Source organism: Herpailurus yagouaroundi, unplaced genomic scaffold (genome assembly GCF_014898765.1).
Source record: "Herpailurus yagouaroundi ecotype Mexico unplaced genomic scaffold, PumYag 181, whole genome shotgun sequence".
In the NCBI taxonomy this organism is placed as follows: Eukaryota; Metazoa; Chordata; class Mammalia; order Carnivora; family Felidae; genus Herpailurus; species Herpailurus yagouaroundi.
Window position 1 is genome coordinate 28,320,603 of NW_024412412.1, and position 23,752 is coordinate 28,344,354.

At 35.8% G+C, this 23,752-nt stretch overlaps 1 protein-coding gene across 5 annotated transcripts in view; it reads right to left on the bottom strand.

Annotated features, from left to right (window-relative positions):
• Nucleotides 1–226: 226 nt before the first annotated feature.
• Nucleotides 227–23,752, bottom strand: part of TEX15 (testis expressed 15, meiosis and synapsis associated) — a 101,769-nt gene continuing 78,243 nt past the window's right edge. For 2 of the 5 annotated variants that reach the window (XM_040490180.1, XM_040490181.1), the window contains exons 8-11: nt 11,528–18,867; nt 9,160–9,218; nt 5,727–6,844; nt 227–2,297 (exon numbers count right to left, since the gene is read on the bottom strand). In XM_040490180.1, the coding sequence (XP_040346114.1) occupies nt 2,260–2,297; nt 5,727–6,844; nt 9,160–9,218; nt 11,528–18,867 (8,555 nt within the window). In that variant the 3' untranslated portion in view covers nt 227–2,259. The remainder of the gene's footprint in view (nt 2,298–5,726; nt 6,845–9,159; nt 9,219–11,527; nt 18,868–23,752) is intronic. The other 3 variants (XM_040490184.1, XM_040490182.1, XM_040490183.1) reach the window with 3 other exon arrangements.

Consider the following 23,752-nt stretch of genomic DNA (forward strand, 5'->3'; position numbering starts at 1 on the left):
TCCAGGCAGGAAAGAAGTTTGTAGAGTGAGGGGAAAGGAAGGAAGGTGATAAAGGCAAAACCAGCTGCAGTGGATGGAGGGCTCCAGCACTTCAGTCATCTAATTCAGCCAGTTCTTTGTGGGTTGTTTTTCATGTAATGGGCATGTGTAAGCCAAGGACCAACCATGTATTTGCTCATTAGTCAAGAAACAAAATAGGAAAAAAAAAAACCCAAAACACTGAAACTAGAAGGAATTAAGTTTATTCAGATAACTCTTAAGTTCCAAAAAACAATAATATTGACAAATAAGCAGCGTTTTTTGTTTGTTTACAATGTTTGCTCAAATTTTAATTTGCTCTTTTACTTTTAGGACCAAAGCACGTATTTGAGAGGGGGAAAAAAGAAAATGCTACAGTTTTTATGCTCTGTTTCAAAGTGCAGATTTTAAAATGTAACTGAATGTTTAGATATGTGTTTTTCATTTTTTTGGAAGAAATTAAAACTCATGAAATAAAAATATCACAAGACAGTATCAACAGAATCTGAATGTTGTTTAAAGAAAGCATCCTTTTAACATTTAACTTGTTTACCTAATAGAGATATTTTTAGTAATAAATTTGTAACATCTTTCAATAACCAAGCATAAATCAAATGACTGAGACAAAGTCGTTTTTTGAATAAGTGTTAGTATTACTGTTTTAATACCTGTTCAGGAGTTCAGAATTTTAGACTATTTTCAAATAAAACAACTGTATGGACAACACCCCCCTTCCCCCACCTGTATTATTTTGATATTACTTTAATTCTGTAGTCTCCAGATTCCTTCTTTCTTTCAGTTGCAGTCTTGGCTGGACTTTTCCTCTTTACTTTCCCCTTGTTAGAAAAGAACCCTAAGTAATCTGAATTCTCTATTTGGTTACTCTGGGAGGCTTACCCTGGGAGTTCTTACTGTTTTTCTAAATTGAAAAATTAGTTATTCTACGATAAATTTGGCTGAATTATACTCTTTTTGGAGGCCTGTGCTAGATAGCATAAAAAGTTTGCTCACATAAAAAGTCTGAGAAAACTCTGAGGCTCTGCTATCTGTTTATTAGATTTAGTCAATGCAAAGTCTGTGTCACGTTTTTTGGGCCCACTAGCACTTGGGGAAAGGTCAGGTCGAGAGGGATCTTTCTAGCTGCAATCTTACAGAAAACAGGAATGGATGTCAGTGGGCAGAGAGAGTGCTGAAGACCATAGTTATACACTACACCCCTGTTCTACGATGATTATTACTGAGACATTTTTTGCTTTTGTGGAGTGCTGGAAAAAGAAAAAAAAAATCTATGACCACAGGATTAAAAAACTCTATGTGCTGCATTATTTAAATCACTAAAATACAACTAAACTAATGGCATAAGCTAAAGAAATTAGCCCTTATTATTTGCTACAAAATCACTTTTAAAAAAAGTTTGAATTGTGAAATACAATACAAAATAAATAATCTTGTGGAAAGGGCTCACTAGAAAAGGTGCTAAATGTGCTTTAATTTCAATATGATATAAAACTACTTCAAACATAAAAACTTAAAAAATCTCTACTCAAGGACAGAAAATATGCAAACCAAATTCCCTATTAAAATATAGATTGTAAGTAAAATTTGAAAATATTGAAATTAAAGGAATTTGTTGCATTAGACACAGAATTGTAAATTATATGAAGTATCAAGAATTATAAAATTATTGGTTTGATCGATCAATTAAAGTAAAAAAATCCTTGTTTAATCTAAGGTAAATGGCACAATATTACCATAAACAATATATTAAAAAATATCAGACTTTACAAAAATCTTATTTTAAAGATTTTACTACTATTGCTTAACTTTAATCATATTAAATGTTACATTTACTCTCCTTACTCCATTAGACTAATCTCAAAAGAATCTTTATATAAGCTGTTACCAGTTGTGATAAAAACACTTCAAAATATAAATTTCAAAATACTGTTAATGTTTCTGATATTGAAACATTAACCTATTGAAAAGACTAGCCTATTGAAAATATAGGTATTGAAAATAGCCTAGTACAGTTCACTAAAATATTGCACGAAACTAATTTTGGTATTTTAGATGTCAGAAATTTTCCAATTGCATTCTGTGATACGCTTACATTTAAACATTTATAAAGGGCTATATGGTTTATATTTCCTACCACATTTACATATATAAAAAAAGTTAAGTAAAAAATGCTTGGAAAAACTTGTTAAATCCCCTTTATTTCAGTAGACAGAAGACTTTTTTTCATTGTCCTGGCTGAAACGGTTCTTGTTGCCATGGAACTGGAAGAAAAACCACAAAGATTTGAGATAAGTTAACAATACAGACTAACGGCACACAATAGTTTAGTGGAAGACCTGAGTTAAGTTAGAACCAAGATATTAGAGTTCAAACTGCACAGCTGCCCTTTGATAGCCATGGGATCCTGAAAAAGTTATTTAAGGCTCTTCAAGAAGTACTTTCCTTATCTGTAAAGAACAGTAACATCTCTTCATCCCTCGTAGGTATTCTGAGAGATTTAAATGGAGTAAAGGATTCACTGTGCCTTGCACACAGGGCTCACTTGGCCCCTTCCCTTAGTTCCATTTATGGTGCTGAATACAAGCACCATGAGCAAAAACATCAATAAATGAGTCACAAGGATTTTCACACCTTTAGAAGGAGGTAGTTCCTGAAAGCCTGAGAGGTGATCTCTAGATTATTTGCACTCAGGAAAACTGAGTGTTGTGCTTATTGCCTAACACTGTTAGAGTTGCTTTTGAATAATTGTTTCTTTTCCTTTTATTTTCACTTGATTAATATAACTAAGCAGGTTAACAATTAAGATTTTTGAGAATCAAAGCTGGACTTGATTCTAGAGAGATCTTTTTATTTAAGAACATGAGAAAGCTCAAACCGAGAACCTCTGTGAAACAATTGTATTCAAGATTTTCTTCTTCTGAAATGAAAATTTCTACTTTAATTCGTAGGTTTGCCACACCTACTATAGGTTGGGTGTTTAGCCTTACAGGAGCGGCAGCACATCAAGTTAATCAAAAAGGAAAAAGCACATGGGGCACCTGGGTGGTTCAGTCCGGTGAGTGACTAACTCTTGATTTCAGCTTGGGTCATGGTCTCACATGGGATGGAGCCCTGCGTCTGGCTGTGTGATGATGGTGCAGAGCCTGCTTGGGATTCTCTCTCTCCCTTCTCAAAATAAATTAAAAAAAAAAAGGAAAAAGGGCAGTCATATGCTTCCCCACTTCCATTCCTATTTCTTTCTCCTCTCCTGTATAGTTTTTCTTCAGGTTCTGTTTTAGATGAACAATTTCCAGTCCTGTTTAAATTCATTTGGTGGGCCAGGTGGGAAGGGAAAGACACAGAGATAATTAGAATACCATATAATACTCACATGCCGTATCATGTGAGAAACGTGCACAAATAGTACAAGAGGAACTGTCATATGGGAGAACAGCAAGAAGTTCAATGTGGCCTCAACACAAAGGTAGAAGTGGTGGGAGATGAGGCTGCATATACTGTGAAGGACCCTGCATTCCAAGCTAAAATATTTGAATTTTATCCCACAGGTCACAGAGTGTCAGTAGTAACTCCAATGATTTTTTTCAAACAAAAAAAAATTCTTTTTTTGGTTAAATGTTTATTTTGAGAGAGAAAGGGCACGAGGCGGAGGGCAGAGAGAGAATCCGAAGCAGGCTCCATGCTGTCAGCACAGAGCCAGATTCAGGGCTTGATCTCACAAACCATGAGATCATGACCTCAGCCAAAATCAAGAGTCAGACGCTTAACTGACTGAGCCACCCAGGTGCCCCTATTATCATTTTTTTGAAGTTTACTTATTTTTAGTAATCTCTACATAGCCAACATGGGGCTTGAACTCATGCCCCTGGGATCAAGAGTTGCATACTCTTCTGACTAGCTAGCCAGGAGACCTGGGAAATAACTTTTTAATTTGAAAAAAATTCTCTTACATTTCTCTATTTAAGACCTTAAAAGATTGTTAACTTAACTTATGATACACATTACCTCTGATGGTAGAATACTGGGGTGTTAGTGGATAATTGTAGTTTTTGCAGAATTATTAATAATTGTTTTTCAAATTTGATTTAATACTGGTGTATATAAATTTTAATTTAATTTTAAACATTTATGTTCTAATTATGACATTAAAATTTTTTTTTAATGTTTTTTTTTTAATTTTTTTTTCAATGTTTATTTATTTTTGGGACAGAGAGAGACAGAGCATGAACGGGGGAGGGGCAGAGAGAGAGGGAGACACAGAATCGGAAACAGGCTCCAGGCTCCGAGCCATCAGCCCAGAGCCTGACGCGGGGCTCGAACTCACGGACCACGAGATCGTGACCTGGCTGAAGTCGGACGCTTAACCGACTGCGCCACCCAGGCGCCCCGTATTTTTGAGAGAGACAGAGTGCGAGTGGGGAAAGGGCAGAGACAGAGGGAGACCCAGAATTTGAAGCAGGCTCCAGGCTTCGAGCTGTCAGCACAGAGCCTGACACGGGGTTTGAATTCATGAGAACCTTGAGATCATGACCTGAGCCGAAGTTAGATGCTAAACCAACTGAGCCAACCAGGCACCCCTAATTATGATATAAATAGAATTGTGCTTAAGAGAAAAAAATTACAGCTTCTAGTGGCAAATTACTAAGTCGTTTCACGTATGCCCAAATATTGTATTAGAATACCAAGAGAAAGAGGGGCGACTAGGTGGCTTAGGTGATTCAATGTCCCAACTCTTGATTTTGGCTCAGGTCATGATCTGAGGGTCATGGGTTCCAGCCCAGCATCATGCTCCATGCTGAGCATAAAGCCTGCTTAAGATTCTCTCTTTCCCTCTGCCCCTCTACCCAGCCCACTCTCTCTCTTAAAAAAAAAAAAAAAAAAAAAAAAAAAAAGAGAGAGAAAGGTTGCTTTATCAGATTGAAATTTCTTTGCCAAATTGGTTTTTTACTCTTTTTTTCCTCCACTTATCAATATAATGTATTTTCACAGTAGGAAATCTAGAAAATATAAAAAGCACTCTCCACAATCCCCTGATTATGCAGAAGCAAACAAATTAAAATGTTGTTGCATTTCATTTCAGTATTTCTAGGCATTTTTTTAAAGTCTATTTATTTTTAAGAGAGAGCAAGTATGGGCATGAGTAGGGGAGAGGCAGAGAGAGAGAGACAGACAGACAGACAGGGAGAGAGAGAATCTCAAGCAGGCTCCATGCTGTCAGCATGGTGCCCGACATGGTGCTAGATCCCAGGACCCTGGGATCATGACCTGAGCCAAAATCAAGAGTCAGATGCTTAATCGACTGAGACACTCAGGCACCCTTAGTCATTTATTTACACAGGTATATTTATATGACATAGTTTTTAAAACTGCCATTGAAAATGTTTATAAACTCTGATTGTTGCATTGTATTTTGCAGTGTGGATTAACTATAACTTTTTTAATTTTTCCCAAAGTTGGGTTTTCCCAAAGTTGGGTTTTACTAAAGGACATATTTGTGATATTACCAGTCTTTGACAGCCAGATTCCCATGTGACAACATAATTCAACTGCCGAAGATAGGAACAAGACTACAAATCTACACAGAAAAATGACTGCTATATATATCACCATCTGTTGTAAATTCCATTTACATAAATGTACAAAAATAAAAGAAAAAACTCAATAAAGTGAACGTTAAAACTTATAAAACTCACCGTAAGTCCAAGGAACTTGTGGAAGCACACCTGAATCAGGAGGGTAAGGGTATGCAGCTTGTGGGAACGCTTGATGGGGAGCATACTGTGAAAAAATCGGCTGCTGAAAATGATAAGAAACAGGCATTTGAGATTGAAAATGCCCATTCACTGGCACCAAGTCGTTTGCTTGTGGCTCCCCAGAAAAGTAACCAGAATATTGAGAGTACAAAAGATTAGAATGTGCATTTTGGACGGTACTTGCAATTGCAGTCAACATCGCAGGAGGCGGCGGCTGTACTTCATATGATGTTATCCCATGGTATGTCTGGGTAATGGAGCTGCCACTGCTGTTGCTGTAATGATAAACACACCATGCGTAGTAAGGATATGAAGTTCCAAACGGGTGCTGAGAAGAATTATATATTGGGGTACATGCAGACTGTGGAAGTTCGTTCCAACACGCTGCAGCATTCTGAGTTAGGACTTTGGAATTTTCATTATTCTGTTGTTCAGAAAAAGAGTGTTCTGTGGTTTGATTTACACTGAGGGTTATGTTCCCAGATGCTCCAACAGGTATAGTATTGGGACTGAATGTATCCTTCATGCATTTTCCTTTTAACTCAGTTTTTGCAGGCTGTGTTTTATTTACTTGAAGAATAGGAAATTTGTCCTGGATAAATTTGGATTCTGAAGGATTGGTGCATGCAGAATTTTTAATAGATGAATTTAATATTTCATGATCTTGAAGTTCAAAGACAGTGTTACCTGTTTCTAAATTGGCAGGGATGTCCCTAAATATGCCGTCTACACTTTTTTGTTCACAACTCACAAAACAACAATCTTTCTTATCACTCTTTGTTTCAGCAGCACTAAAATTCACATCCCTTTTCTTCATGCTACTTAAGTTTCCCTGTTGTCCAGTGAAATCTTCTGAAGTATGAGATGAAATATTAGTTAAATCTATTTTGCCCTCTGACTTTGATATGCAAGTGTCTTTTAAGTTCTTTAAAGGTAAAAGTGAGCCAAGTAGTGATCTTTCCATTTCAGCCTTTTTTGGAGATACATGGTTTCTTTTCAGATTGTCAGATGAACTCGGTCCTATTTCACTTTCACTTTCGAGATGAGATCTTGTAGTCCTAGTAAGTGTAACACATATATACAAACAACTTTAAATATATGGAGTTCCCAATTTTATTTTATTTTATTTTATTTTTTAATTTTTTTTTCAACGTTTATTTATTTTTGGGACAGAGAGAGACAGAGCATGAACGGGGGAGGGGCAGAGAGAGAGGGAGACACAGAATCGGAAACAGGCTCCAGGCTCTGAGCCATCAGCCCAGAGCCTGACGCGGGGCTCGAACTCATGGATCGCGAGATCGTGACCTGGCTGAAGTCGGAGGCTCAACCGACTGCGCCACCCAGGCGCCCCTGGAGTCCCCAGTTTTAATATAAACATGTATTTGAAATTTTTATTCAGAAGAATTCTTAAGATTTACATTTTCTCTATCAGCAGTATATATGTAACTTATTTACCCAATTTTACTCCCTTGCCTACTTTTCCTGCTGACGGTGATAATATTCCACATTTCAAATGTATTTCTAATATATTTTGAAATATATATAGTGCAGTCAATATTGTAATTACTTTACGCATTGGACAATTCTAGCAGAGGTGTTTAGATGTATGCAACTATGTCCAATATTTTACTGTAGTTTTGCATACATATACCTCCAACTGTTGATGATCTTCGTTACTTGTAAATGGTTATATGCAACTGATGAAACTACCAGCTGTGCCCTGCCCCTGCCAAAAGACCACCTACTGTCATCAGGAGCTACTAAGGTATTTTGTCTGCTCAAGGTTGAGAATAGGAAACACAGACCTCCAGAATACCATGCCAATTTAATATCCTTGACATTTCTACCTAAATTTAGACAATTTCAAGCAGGCTGAAGGAAGTATCCACTAGGGAAATGTCTAGAGTCAGATAGCTAATATAGGTCCCCAGGATAATTATATTTTTTTGGTGTCTCATCAAATTCTTTGAATTGCATGTGGAAAAGAACATGTTGAAAAGAAAAAAGTAATCACTGCTCTCCAGTCAAAAGAAATTAATTTTTGGCCTGGAATTTATATATCCAATTCATGAAACTAAAAGCCTCGTAGTTTACTTAATCCAGCTTCTCTCAAAGGCAGCTGAGTGACAACCTACATCATCATCCAATCCCATGTAACACTTTGACATTTTACAGAGACTACAATTTGGACTTTATCACATTTCCAATGAAGTTTCAGTAATGTCTCAACCCTACAGATTGACAGCAGCCTGTATGGTCATTCTTTTATGTACTCTCTTAGAGGATATTCTTCCATGAAGACAGCACCCTGTATTAAACTTATCTTTGAACTTATTTTCTGCTATGTGAGACAAAGTTCGATTCTCTGAGTAGCAAATACCACCTAGATTTAGTTACCAAAACTAAGATGATTATAGAAGTGGTTTATGTTAACCCTTTACAAACCTATTCATCTTTATGCCACTATGCAATTATTTCAAGAGTCTAGAAAACGATTCTAGAAATGTAGTAAATAAAATGTGTATTGAAAAAAGCAAAACCAAGTAAGACAGAAATGAGAATGCTAATCTTTTGTATTCCATATTACTCATTCTCCTTCATAAAACAGAAAAAAAACCATGGAAAAAAAATGAAGCTTGTCATAAACTGAAAATATTACAGAGCTGAATGAAATAAGAGACGGTCCACATGTCCAGTGGGACCATTTCATGTCAAAATGAAAAAATATAAACAGTGTAGTGAATTTTTCATAAAAATAATTCAGTTCAAAAATAATAAAAATAATTCATTAAAGGTTTTAAAGCATCCTTTCATGAAAACAGTTGTGTATTTATAATATACGTATGCGTGTTTATGACCAAATTCTTAGTAATATAAGTCAGCAATTTCTATCTTTTAACCAATTTTGAAATCTGATTGGTCTGTAACAATTACAAGTTTAAAAAACTCAATCTAATCACTTGTTATATTATTTCATCTCCTTTTTTAGCCAACCAGCTACTAATCCCCAACAATTCTTTAAGTCATGTCTGTCAAGCATGAATTTTACTTTCTTCCTCTAAAAAAAAAATCACTCTTCTCTAACTTACTACTTCTATCTCTACTCAGAACTTCCTTATCTTTAAATCACTTAAAAAATACATTTCACAGGACATTATCCTTCAATACTTACAGAATGAAGTTCAAAGTCTTTAAATCTTAATAAAGCACTGTATAATCTGAAACCTTATTCTCCCCCTCCTAAATTTACTCTTGTCCTTTAAGTTACACGTATGATCCAATAGAGGTACGTAAATAAATGTCTTAGTATTGTTCCTTAGTATGTGCTTAGTTTTGTTTAGTTTTTCTTCACATAGGTCTGCTGGCAACCTACCTGGAATCCTTGAATGTTGCCTTTTCTCTGTTGATTTTTGTGACATCTTTTATGTCAACCTGTGTTTAAAAGTTACAAAGAGAACCGACATTGGCAATGTTATAAAATACAACACATATATATTTTCATCACAGGTATTTACAATTGCTTGTTTGGTCATCATCTAAAATGCACTGTCTAAAACAACATTCACTAATGATCCTCCTACCTTCAAAAACCAGTGATTCTGTTGGACTTCCCATTATGTCTTAAATGTTTGGAGAAACTTTGAAATAAACAATTTACAATATTTTTTTATCCCCATATCTCACAACAAATCTTGGGGTCCATTTATCACTGCCTTTTTTTTAAATACATACTCTTTTTAGTAAACTGGTTTTTAAGCTCCATTGTTAAATAATTGCCAGATATGGACTTTCTTTATTTATTTTGAGAGAGAGCGTAAGTGGGGAAGGGGCAGAGAGAGGGACAGAGAAATCCCAAACTGGCTCTGTGCTGCCAGTGCAGAGCCCGACATGGGGCTCCATCTTATGAACCATGAGATCATGACCTGAGCCGAAATCAAGAGTTGGATGCTTCACACACTGAGTCAACCAGGCGCCCCTGGACTTTCTTTTTTCAGTCTGTCAGACAGCACCCTCTTGTAAGCCTTGGGTGACTTGCTACTCCCAACTGTCCTCAGAATCTCTACCCTTTAAATCACTGAAAAACACATTTCACAGGATGTTACGCTTCAATACAGAATGAAGTTCAAACTCTTTTTGCCTATATTTAAGACATTCTATAATCTGAAAAAATATTTGTCTCCATCTTTACTTGTCCACTAAATTAAATTTTTGTTCCAGACTTAATTTGAAACTCATTTCTCAAATAATGTCAATAAACATTGTATCTTTGCTCATATTATTTTCCATAACTTAGATACCCCCTCTTCATTTTAATCTTCATCAAATGCCATTTTTTCCTAATTTAAGGCAACGCTTTGGCCTATGCTCTTCCATGAAATTAAAAAACACAATTTTTTTGTTGTTACTTTTCTTCTCAATACTTACAACACCTTTTTATTATTCTCATTTTACTCTTGATGTGGAGTATTAATGTTGTTTTGGATGTATGTTTACAAACTGGTTGTTTATTAAGCATTTTCCTATAAACACAGTGAAATAAATGATTGGTTTCCTGGTGTCTAGAATTAGTTTAACTAACAAATACAATTACAGTAAGCTGAGAAAAAAAATCCCATTTTTCATTTTGCATATAGGTTTCTCTTCTGAACTGAAATTCCCAAAAAATTATTTTAAGAGAAGCCTCTGAGGGTAGAGTAGAGGCAAGTATCAGTTTATTATGGGCTCTGGAGCTAGACTGCCTGGTTTTATATCCATTTACTAACTCTGTAACCCTGGGAAAGTGACTCAACCTTTCTATGTGTCTGTTTTCATACCTTTACATAAGGTAATAACAGTACCTACATCATAAAGATTTTGTGAAGAATAAAGAGTTAATATTTGTGCATTCATTACAACAGTGCCAGGTATAAAATAAATATTTTCTATAATCTGTTAAATAAAACTTGTTTATGTAGGACTTCTTGCAACTCGTTTATAATCATCTATTTAAAAATATCTGTCCTGGGATGGGTGGGTGGCTCAGTCAGTTGAGCGTCGGACTCTTGATTTTGGCTCAGGTCATGATGATCTCATGGTAGTGAAATTGAGTCCCACGTCAATGTGGAGCCTGCTTGAAATTCTCTTTCTCTCTCTCTCTCTCTCCCCCCGCCCCTCCTCTGACCCTCTCCCTCCCTCACATGCTCTCTCTAAAGTTAAGAAAAAAAATCTGTCCTATTTTTCCATGTGGATGATAATGGTCAAGAACACAGGTTCCATTAGCCAATTTTTAATACTTACTACATCAAGTATAGCCTTGTTATATAGGAGTTACTCAATAAATTACTAACTTACTCACATTCACATTGGACTATTCCTTAAGAAGTTATACAAATTTACATTCTTCCAAGAAATGTTTTCCAAATTAAAAAATTTAATTGTACGTTTAAAAATAAGTATTTGCAAGGTATTTCTCATATAGAGAAACATTTCACTTTATTATAAAGATAATAAAAACTGTTTAATCCAATTCTTTTTTTTAAAGTAAGCTCTATGCCCATTATGGGGCTCCACCCTTGGTGAATGCTCCACCGACTAAGCCAGCCAGGCACCCCTAATCCAATTCTATAGTTAGTAAATTCATTTTGCAAGGTAATATTCAAAGCATTCTCAATTTTTACCAATCTGCAAACTACTTGTTTGAAGAGTAGACTTGTTCCCAAAAATAATACTTACATAGGCTTTTGTTTTAAAACATTTGTTACCTTTTGTTTTTTACAGCTGGAAACAGTAGTGTTTTTCTGTCGTTTTTGAGGGTCTCCACATTTGTCTACAGTGATAGATCGTTTTTCAGAAGAATTTGAAACAGTTTTCATTATGCACTCTGAAATTGAGGGCACCTTCATATAAATACTAGATTTATTGCTATCCTTCCTAGGTTTTACATGCACATTCATTTTTTCTTTTCCCTGCAGTTGGGAAGTCTTCTTTCTGTTATGTAGCATTTGGCACAAAATAAAGGAAATGGTTAATTCAGCATTTTTAGTACATATTATCTTCATATGTTCAATAGTTTTCATGACTTTCATAATATGGGCCATTTTCCCAAAATCTTTCCGAGGGGCAGCCATTATATTTTTGAGCAGTGCAGAAAACTGGTTGTGGCTGTATTCCAACTCTGTCATTGTGCTTCCGTAATTTATGGATGCTATACATGGCACAAAGTCAATATATGTGGAAACGGAATACTGAGACTTCTTTAGAAGTTTTTGTATTTCTGTAAGTTCCTGAAGTTCTCTTGAGAGCAAATGAAGAGCGTATGAGCAATTAACAGCTTCACTATATTTGTAAATAATATCCAGATCTTTCTTAAGTTCAGAAATAGCAGTCTCTATGACTTTCCAAAGGCAATCTGTTGAGTTATCTTTAAGAAATGAAAAAGAAGCCATTTTTTCCTGGCAGTGAACCAGCTCAGGAAGAAGTGACAAATCAAACCAAAGCATACCTCGAAACCTCTGTTTGTCTAGTTTCTTTGCCATTGAGTTTTTAAGAAAGTGAATGGTTTCTGAAAGCATGACAATTTCAATATAGGTTTCAATGGCTGCAGGCTTTAAAATTATGGCCCCATGATTGTGGTTTTTCACCATGTCCAAAACGTTTTCTTCTGTGATAAAAATGTTATCTATGTTCTCTTCTTGCAGCATCTGAAAGTATTTTTTTAAAATTTCTAGGTGTTCGGTACATCTCAAAGTGAGGTCCTGTAATTTCTTAGAGTCTGCAAATTCAGCTTGATCTAGTATTTCGCTAATACAACAGATATCTGGGTGTGAAAGCAAAGTACTGTTAAACTCACAGTTTTCTAGGGTAACTGGTGCTTTGTTTATTAGATCAACTGACTTTCTGGAAGCGATCTCCATATTCTCAAGCACAGTATTAGAAATTTGTTCACTGCTTAAATCCTTAGACAATGTATCATATATCTTTTTCAACTTAGAAAAAGCACACTGATTCATTTTGAGTAGCATTTCTCTATTCTTCTCTCCTGAGTATATTTTGCTGAAAGATTCTCTCTTCTCTTTCCAAATAAGACTTTTTGCAGCATCAAAAAAGATATGTTCCAGACCATAAAGAGATATTTTAATACTTATTGCCTCACTGCTCTTAATAAAATTAACTTTAGAGGTGATCATTTCTATGATAATCCACAAATGGTCTTGTTTTCCTGGATAGGAATCAACTTTAGGAGAGTCCCCATACATACCAATCAGCTTTAAAGTACTTTTTCTTAAGGTTTCTAGGTCTCCTAAACTATCTCCAAAGTTAACTCCACAGGTAAATGGAACAGAAAGAGAAAAGTCAAAGCAATCAGAACAACGCTTCATTACTGCTTCACACTCATTAATCTGTCGTTTGTATTTTAAGAATGCATAGTATGAATTATTTTCCCTTTTGGTTTCCTCAAATAATTCAATTAACTGATCACGATAGTTTTGTAACTCACAGAATGCATTATACTTCAATCTTCCTTGAAAAGCAGGATAGAAGTTGGATTGTTGTTGAAATCCACGTGGTCTACCAAGCAGCTCACTGTACAGTGTTTCATCATACCAAAGCAAGCTTCGGTAGGTTGGTTCACCTCCTAAGAGCCTTTTTTTGTTTTCAATGAATTGAATAGTTTCCATCATCATTTGGAGTTCTACCAAGGAGTCAACAGCACATGGCTTTAATTTGTGTCTGCAATTATTCCACAGGTTTTGTTCTACTAATAGTTCTCTTGAAATCAGGATTTGTTCGAGAGAACATTCTTGGTTTCTTTCAAAAGCTTCAACAAATAAAGGGAGAATACTTTGACAGGCCTTAGTTTCTTCCAGTAGAATCTGCAAAGATGATGTTTCATCTGCCCTTCTCAAAATCTGAGCTAGCTTGGCTGTAAGAGCTGAATGATTAGCTGAGCAATGTTTCTCTTTTAATCCATTCATGTATGATGCAGGCTTCTTCTCAGGAGTAGAGACTTCGGAAGTTTGAGAGTCAGTATGTAAAACAGGAATATGATTCATTCCTATAATGCCTGGTTTGGAATTACAGGCTATTTCCGAATGCAATGCAGAGTCAGACTGAGGGTCATTACTAACTTTAACTCCCCCTTCTTTCTCTCTTTTGTTAAGATGATTAGAAACTGGGTTATTCAAAGCGACTGCCTCAGTAATGTTTTCAACGTTTAGATGAGAATCAATCAAGTTATTTTTAATTGTTTTCTTGCTTAAGTAGGAGGATTCTTCTAAGATCTTGTTCTTTTGATTTTTGAACTGAGTCTTAACAGTGCATCCTTCAGTCATGCTTTTTTTGTGAAGTGAATCTCTTGCTTTTTCTGCTTGTTTAACTTTCCACATTTTTCTGTCCCAAATGTCTTTATTTGCCATACACTTTTTTGAAGAACCCTTCATATTATCTTTTAAGAGCAAATAACTATCATTGGAAAATAGTTCCTTCATTGTATTTTTCCTACAACTTTTACTTTCTTCAGTTACTAATCTGAGACCCAACTCAGAATCCTCAAGAACATGTGATTCATTCCCATCTATATGGAAGCAATTACTTGAAGAACATTGTTCTGTCTTTAGAAGTTCCTTTCCACCACATCCTGGCTGGCAGTGTGGTACATTGGTGGATGTTGTAAAAGAATCTACAGCAAAAACTCTCTGTTTATCCAAATAAGATTCTGAAGATTCTCCTTCACTGTCTGTCACTGCTGTGGTTGATATCAATTGAGGAATACTGTCAGAATTTTTGTGTGTTATCAGAGTTAGATTTAATGGGTCCTTAATGAAGTTTTCTGGAACAGTGCCTGGTTTGGAGCTCTGATTAGCAGCTGTCCGTTCTTCTACAGGCAAATTTACTTCCAGGTTGCCTTTACAATCAGATAAAATAAGGTTATCTGGTGTGCGGACATCAACATTTAAAAGGTGCTTGATATCTGATTCTAAAACTGAAATAACTATGTCAGTTTTTACCTTTGTGTGTGTTATACAGGTTGCATTATAACTTGTGTCTGTGCTAAAACTTACTTTGTCTTCTTTTATGCAACTTAATGATACTGAATCACTCTTATTTATTACTTTATTAGTCTCGGAATTGTTTCCTGCATCCTTAATATTATTGTGTGCTGAGTGGTTCTCAGGATTTTCATATTTATTAATGTTTGATAAAAACTTTATGCCAACTTGATTTTCTTTTTCAGTTATTTTCGCATCTGGGCAGGCTGGGGAAAATAGACATCCAGTTTTTCCAGAAAACAGCTGAAGTTCTGATGATCTTCGATTTCTCACCCGGCTCTTGTTATAAGCGGAATGACTGGCACTTTGGGATGTGGAGCACAGGGCTAACTGTGACTCAGGATACTCGAGATCACAAAATTCCCTTACATGAATGGTGGTGTGACTTCTGGAGACACTGCTGGCCATATTTCTCTTAGAAATGCATTCTGCGATTCTCGCTCTACTTGCTTTGTAAGACTTGGGCTTTGATACATGAGTTAATGATTTATCCACTTCAAATCCCAAAGCTCTTTTCTCTCCTGGTTTGCCGTATTTTCTTTTTGACAAAAAACGTTTAGTGGAATAATATCTTCTTTCAGACACAGAGCTATAACCTTGAAGGTCACAACTTTCCCAGAAATTATTGCATATTACTGCATATGATTTTGGTAATGGGCCTTTTCTTTTTTCTCCTACTTTAGCTATAAGTTGCAAAGACGTGTGAACTCTTCTATGAGCTTTTTTTAAATGAAGAACAGCTCTGTCAAGTCTTCTGGAAAGACGTTTGCTTTTGCATAAAGATGCTTCACTATTTAGAATATCAAGGACACTCCTGATGTGTTTTTCCGACTTTGAAAAGGTTTTAATTCGTCCTTGGGATAATGAAGAAAAATGTTCAGAAGAGTCTAGACTGGTTAGTCTCCTCTTCTTCCCATAAATTTCACGACGTCTTAAATTCTTATGTGGTGTGTTCTGGTCCCTAAAAGGCATATGTAGCTTTCTTTCGCTAATTCTTGATTGTGTGTCCTTTTTACTTGTAATATCATTACAATCAGTTTTTGACCCTGTCAAGGAACATCTGCTTTCATTATTTAATGCTGTGACATTAGAGGGTTCAGTAGGCAAAGGTCCACTGTTTTGTTTTTCAGACACATGATTCACTTGTGTATTATGACTCACATCAAGAGAAAGAGCAATTTCAGACTTATTCACTAGTCCTGATTCTTGCCTTCTATTACCAAATTCATCTTCACATGGATAACCTGAATTTTCACCAGAGCAGTGGGAATACATTTCAAATCCTGACACTTTCCCCTCCTCATTTATTTCTGGTCCTGTGGTTTTAGTTATGTGTTTGCAAAAATTATCTTTCAATGCAAGGGATTCAAAAGTGGGATTGAATCCTGGCATAAATGTATTAGTGATTCTAATTTGTAAATCTGGAAGTAAAATTGGATTGAGCTCTCCTTTGTTTTTTTGTGTAGAGGGATAAAAAATACTTTTCTTAGGGTAATGCTGATCACTATTCTCGTTTCTTCTGGAGCTTTTCAAAACTTCCCTCTCTCCATTATTGCTTCCTAGTAGACCTTCCCAATCAATACGAGACTTCAGAGTTTCATATATGGCCCTAAATTCTTCACATGGATCATTTCTATGGCTATGTTGTTGAATTAGAAAAGCATCATCACACTGTTCCAATCCTACTTCAATCTTATTTTCCAATTTGAAACTCTGAAGAACTGAAGTATCACTTACTGACTGATGAAATGAGTCATGTAATTTATTGTTATCCATATCCATTTCACAATCAGAAGCCCTATGTTTTACTAACAACCCAAAATCTAGACTCTCAGAAGAACAAGTTTCTTTAATCTGGTATCTTTGGTGATCTTCACGATTTGTGTCCAATGTAGGCACCGTAGCACCAGCTGTCTGCACTGCAGTACTTGAGGCTTCATGTTCTGAAGACCCTTCAACATTGGGAAATGCTGTGTAAGCCAAATGCTCTACAGTCCCGCCAGTATTTGGAGCATCTTTTTGTTGTGTGGCAGTCATAGTGTCTTCATTTTCTAACAATGTAGCTTCTGTTGACACATGTCTTTCCCCCGAACTCAAATTAAATGTACAACATTCTTCAGAACTAAGAATTTCTACATTGTTGTAATTTTTATTCTCCCTTCTTTCATCTATGTTGGTGTAACTTTGGTTTGTATGAAAACCCTGCTTCTCCTCTCCATATATATTTTCTCTGCTTTCTGTAGACAAGGCAATGGCTTCCTCTTTAGCCTCATTTTCATTTTCTTTATCATTATCTCCTTGTTCTCTGAAATCAATATTCAGGTGTGTATCACTGTGCAACTCTGCATTACAGAACAGAGTATGACCTTCATCAATTTGAAAAGTTTCTCCACATTCTCTTTGTATGTTCTCTAATGACACTGGGTCATTTTCCTTTCTTCCATGGACACATACATATTCTCCAGTTATGTTATAATCTGAGTTGTCATGAGTTGGCTTAATGTCATGAGATGAAATAATTGCATCAATTGGCAGTTCTTTGACCTGGGGAATGTCTTTTGCTTCCTGGAAAGCATCAGTCACAATGCTAACACAGTTTTGATTTGGTTTTCCCAGTTTTAGTTCCATTAGTTTTTGAGAAATTGCAAAACTTGTATGAATGTTATCTTCATAATCTAAAGAGAGTTGAGGATGCTTCTGTGAAAGGCTCTCCACTCTTTGTAATTCCAAACTTAGATGATCTAGCTCATATTCATCCTTTGTGGTAGATGTGGAAGATTTTTGTATGTCTAATTCTTGAGCAATTAATATTTGATCACAATTTTTCCCATAAGAATCAAGACTCTCATCCTCTTTGTATTCTTGGTACAAAGAAATATAATTATCTACTGGACTGACTTTTGCTTCCTTAGTAAAATCAATTTCCTTCCACAAAACCTGCTTTTCTCCATGTTTGGAATTATCTTCGGGGCCAGTGAAGTCTCTCATTTCTCCAATATTTTGGGTGTACTCATGAATGCTTTCTTTCCTTTGGAGAGGAAAAGCTGTAGACATTTGCTGACCAGTCTGAGATACAGTTTCTAAATTAGAAGACCATGACTCCAGAGAGATGTGATTACTGTGCCCTTTTGTACAAATATTCACTGATTCATAAGAGTTATGTGCTTCACTGTTTTCTTCAATTAAAAGTGGGATGTTGCTTCTCAGTTCAGATCTCTGGGCTTCTTCCTCATTGTGTTTTTGGTTCTCAACTTCTGAAACTACATTTGGCAAACACATTGGAAAGGAAAAATTATCTTGGCCCTTACACTGTCCTGCTGGGGTAATTTTACTGGGAATTGTATAATCATAGTTGTTAAAGTCCAAGTTGTGAGCTTGAGATTGTGAACCATCAAAAGAAATTTTGAAGCTAGGGGCATCCAAACAATTAGTAAGAACAGAATGATCACCAGGCACAACTTCAGATGAGGAGGCAGAATTATTTGGCATGGATGATAGATTTATTTCTGAATTCACAAAATCTAAACTCTTCTCAAGTGGCAAAATCTCATTTAAATCTGTAATATTATTATGTTTTCCTATGCTTTCTTCTCTCCTCATCAGTCTTGGGTCTTTAATGAGTTTTGAAGTAATAACTGTGCTTGAGCCAGTATTGTTATGAAGGGGGAAAGCAGCAGAAAGACCACTTAAAGTATTTTTGAGATGTGCCAAATTTAACATGGGGTCACCATTAACACTTTCTCTGGTATCACTGGGAATAAATGAAAGACCTGAATCATATATACAAGAAGTGTCTCCACATTCTGCTAAATTGTGCTCCATCTGTCCACCGTATGTTTCATATATAGAAATGTTTCCATTTTTCACATTTCCATAGGAATTAGAAATATTTGTGTTGGAAGGATTTATCTCTGAATTTAGTGTGCCGCAAGAACAGTTTTCCTGAACAAATGGATCTACAGGTTTCCTGAAATGTTCAAAGATGACAGTAGCATCTTTTCCTTTTCCGATTCTTTTGGCAACTGTACAGTTATTCAGAGAGCAGGTTCTTTCTGTAGAAATAATAAGAAAATTAAGAAAAAATAGGAAGGAAAGGGTTTCTACATTCAACCCTTAATTCAAATAAACTATGTCATAGGTGGTTTTTTCTTTTTTTCTTTTAATGCTTATTTATTTTTGAGAGAGAGACAGAGAGACAGAGCATGAATGGGGGAGGGCCAGAGAGAGAGGGAGACACAGAATCCAAAGCAGGCTCCAGGCTCCGAGCTGTCAGCACAGGCCCGATGTGGGACTCGAACTCACAAACCATGAGATCATGACCTGAGCTGAAGTTGGATGCTTAACCAACTGAGCCACTCAGGCGCCCCAGTCGTAAGTGGTTTTAAATGAAAGTTCGATAAATAGCCTAATGATGATTAAAGTATTTGTCTCAGAAAAAGCAAGGTGAGAAGAGGATGAAAGACAAACCAATAAAATATAAGTGATGTACCAGGAAACTGTGTCCTAGAGGCCTTACTAAGAAAGTATTTACCATAAATTTTTTTGAATTGTGACAAATACAAAGAATAGAACAATTAAAAAGGAATAAAAACATGTTGCTCAAAGACTAGGTATTTCTTATATTAATTTTGTATATTCAGATACTTAATAATAGAATCTACATATTAATATGCAAAATTGTCTCCGCCTTTTATCTACTGTTACCTTGAGAAAGAAAACAGGAAGGAAACGGGAATGAGGTGGGGAAACAGATCAAAAAGGACCCAAAAAATCCTTCCCAGGAGCAAAAGCAAAGCACTACCCCTGTTTCATTAAAATAAGTATTCCTGCAAATAATATATACAAACAAAAATCTTGACAATGAAGGCAAATTTTCTCTTATAATTTATAGAAATTTATTCCTAAAATTTCACAAATAACTACATATAATAACAAAGGAACTTATAAGAATGCATATTTACCAAGTAAGCCATTCATAAAGAATTCATAGATAACACCATAAAAATATCTTTATTAAAACAAACTGATGATGAGAAATTGTGAGATTTATGACATACACGAAACTATAATCATATTACTGGGAAGTACCATGAGATTCTTTTTCACGATATATCGAAAGATAGCTTTGTTGAAGATTTCTAAATTCTATAACTTGTAATTATATACATTTTAAAGTTTATTTATTTATTTTGAGAGAGAGAGTGCAAGTGGGGGACACGTAGAGAGAGGCAAAGAGGAAGAATCCCAAGCAGTCCTTGCGTCAACATTGCAAAAGAGTCCGATGCAGGGCTGGAATTCATGAACTGTGAGATCATAACCTGAGCCAAAGTCGGATGCTTAATCAACTGAGCCACCAAGGTGCACCTGTAACTATACTTTTTAATTATAATAAGCTATAGTAGAAATCTGACCATAACACAGATATATTTCTTAAGAGGAGGAGCTGCAGTGGACAGAAGAAAAGGTGGATCCCTATACTCACTCCAAAATAAAATTCATTGAAAAAATAAATAAATAAAACCATGAAAGTATTAGAAGAAAAGACAGAGAGATGGTTTTATAATCCTGAGGTAGAAAAGTACTTTTTAAGAATGTCTGGAGATCAGAAAACTAGAAATTAAGAAATGATGTCAATTACATGTAAATTAAATACCTTAGTAGGTCAAAACTCATGATAAACAAAACTTGGACAAACTGGTACGAAGTATTTTCTGAATGAGCAAGCTTTGTACATCATTACACATATATTAGCGTGCATAAAGAGTATACAGACACATTTAAAAGATTAATAAACAGATACTGCAATAGAAATGTGAGCAAGTGTAAGAACAGGAAAATCACAAATAAAAATTGTCAACAAACACAAAAAGATGTCCAACTCCACTAAATAAACAGAGCCATATTTAAAAACTGCTTAGACTGGCAAAGACTACAAAGAATAATTAATATTCTGCAGATGTAATAAACACTCTTATACTGTTCATGGGAGTATGAACCGGTACTAATTTCCTGGGAAGTAAATCTACAGTTTTCAGCAAAATGTAATACATAATATCCAGTAAATATATTTTTAAAAGTGTTTTATTTATTTTTTGAGAGAGCACAAGCAGGGGAGGGGCAAAGAGAGAGGGGAACAGAGGATCTAAAGCAGGCTTTGTGCTGACAGGATGACAGCAGTGAGCCTCGTGTGGGGCTTGAACTCGTGAACCACAAGATCATAACCTGAGCTGAAGTCAGATGCTCAACTGACAGTCACCCAGGTGCCCCTCCAGTAAATCCATTTTTATGCATTCATTATTCTGATATACTTGCATAAATAATATATACACAAGGATTTTTAGTACCATAATCCAAGACAGCTGGAAGCCAGAAACCTATCAATATGAGACTGGTTAAGATTTCAAGATCTACTACAAAGCTACAGTAATCAAAACAGTATGTTACTGGCACATAAAGAGACACACAAGCTTCCAGTTATAGAATGAATATGTCAAGGGAGTAAAAGGCACAGCAGGCGGAATACAGTCGATGATACTGTAACAGCGTTACATGGTGACAGATGGTAGCTACACTTGTGGAGAGCATAGAATGCTATAGAGAAGAGCTGGATCGCTATGTTGTACACCTGAAACTAATGTAACATTGTGTGTCACCTATAGGCAAATTAAAATATTTGAGAGAGCAGAAGCAGGGGAGTGACAGAGGGAGAGCGAGAGAGAGAGAATCTTAAGCAGGCTCCATGCCCAGTACAGAGCCTGACATGGGACTCAAGCTCACAATGGTGAGATCATGACCTCAGCTGAAATCAACAGTAAGATGCTTAACTGACTGAGCCCCCCAGGCATCCCTCAAATAAAAAAAATTTTTTTAAATGAGACTGGGTAGGGGTGCCTGCAGGGTACAGTCAGTTAAGCCTCTGACTCTTGATTTCGGCTCAGGTCATGATCCCATGGGTTTGAGCCCCGCATCGGGCTCTGCGCTGACTACATGGAGTCTGCTTTCGATCCTCTCCCCCACTCTCTGCCCCTCCCCTGCTTGTACTCTCTCTCAAAATAAGTAAACTTGAAAAAATGGGACTGGTTAAATAAATACGGCATATCAAGAATTATAAAAGTACTGTATGTATGTACTATACAAATACACTAGAAAAATAATGTTATGGAGCTGTTACAAAGATTAAGACAGGGGTGTCTAGGTGACTCAGTCAGTTAAGTGTCCGACTCCTCATTTCGGCGCATGTCATGATCTCACCGATTTTTTGGTTCAAGCCCTGTGCTGGGCTCTACACCATGAGTGAACTAACAGTGTGGACCCTGCTTGGGATTTTCCCTCTCCTCTCTCTCTGCCCTTCCCCTGCTCACACACAGTCTCTCTCTCTCTCAAAATAAATAGACTTAAAAAAAAAAAGATTAAGACAAATTAATACAAAGCAACATGGGAAAAGAAACTTAAATCAGTTTAATAACCTGAATTTCATAAATGTATGGTAAATGCATATTAACATATACATAATATTAATAAAGTACTTAATGGGAATGCCAGATATGGTTTTTCTGATGCCTTATACACATTAACTAATTTAATCTTCATAACATTCCCATTTTATTGATAAGGAAGTAAAGAATTATTTGCCCAAGATCACAATTTATAAGCAGCAGAACCTTAATCACTAGGTTACATTATTCACTTAAACTGGATGAAGGCCCTTTAAATTTATTCCCGTTTTTAGCAGTCTCACCAAACAACACATGAAAAAAGGAGAACAAAAAACCCAACATCTTCATAATATAAGAATCTGTAAGAAAATGAAATTACAATCACAAAGCAAACTACCAAATAGTTATTAGCACCATGTATTCTGTGATGATGGAAATGTTCTTTATGCTATCCAGTACAGTAGCCAATAGCCACATGTAGTTACTGAGCACTTGAAATGTGGGCAAGTACATGAACAAGGGGTGGTGTGAATGAGGAATTAAAATTTTTATTAATTTTAACTAATTTAGGTTTAAATAGCCACATGTGACTAAAGGCTATTGTACTGGATAGCAAAGATCTAGACTACTCTGGAGGGAGAGGAGTACACTGATAGCCAACACATGTGGCCTTGACTTTGGGCATAATACAGGTGTTCCTCAAACTTTATCATCCTGAAAGGCATCATTGTTTATTGCTTTTTTTCCTTTTTTTCAATTGAGGTATAATTGATGCACAGTATTATATTAATTAGTTTCTGATGTGCAACATAGTGATTCAATATTGAATACACTGCAAACTGATCATCACAGTAAGTCTAGTTACTATCCATCATTCTTTGATTAAAGTAATTAGCTATAAGATTATGGGTGGGTGAGACTAGAAAGTAAGGAAAGATCCTTATTTTATTGCCTCATTTTAAGCCATCTGGCTGAGGGATAATGTGGATAGAATGACTAGGCAGAAGCTCATCAAGAAAACAGAAAATTGAGCAAACTTCAAATCAGCTAGGTCTAACAGACATTTACAGAACACTCTACCCAACAAAAGCAAAACTTCCCCTCTTCTCAGGTATACATGGAACATTCTTCAGGACAGACCACATGAGAGGGTCAATAAATTTAAAAGGATAAAGATAATACAAATTATATTCCCCAATTACAATGGAATAAAATTAGAAATCAGTAGCAGAAAAAATTTGGGGGAAATTCACATGTACACATAAGTGAAATAAAACACTTTCTAAAAAACCAATGGATTAAATAAGAAATCAAAGGGAAATTAGAAAAATACTTTGAGATGAATGAGAATGAAGACACAACATACCAAAACTTATGGGATGCAGTTAAAACAGTACTTTGAGGGGCGCCTGGATGGCTCAGCTGGTTAAGCCTCCAACTTCGGTTCAGGGCTTGTGAGTTTGAGCCTCACATAGGGCTCTGTGCTGACAGCTCAGAGCCT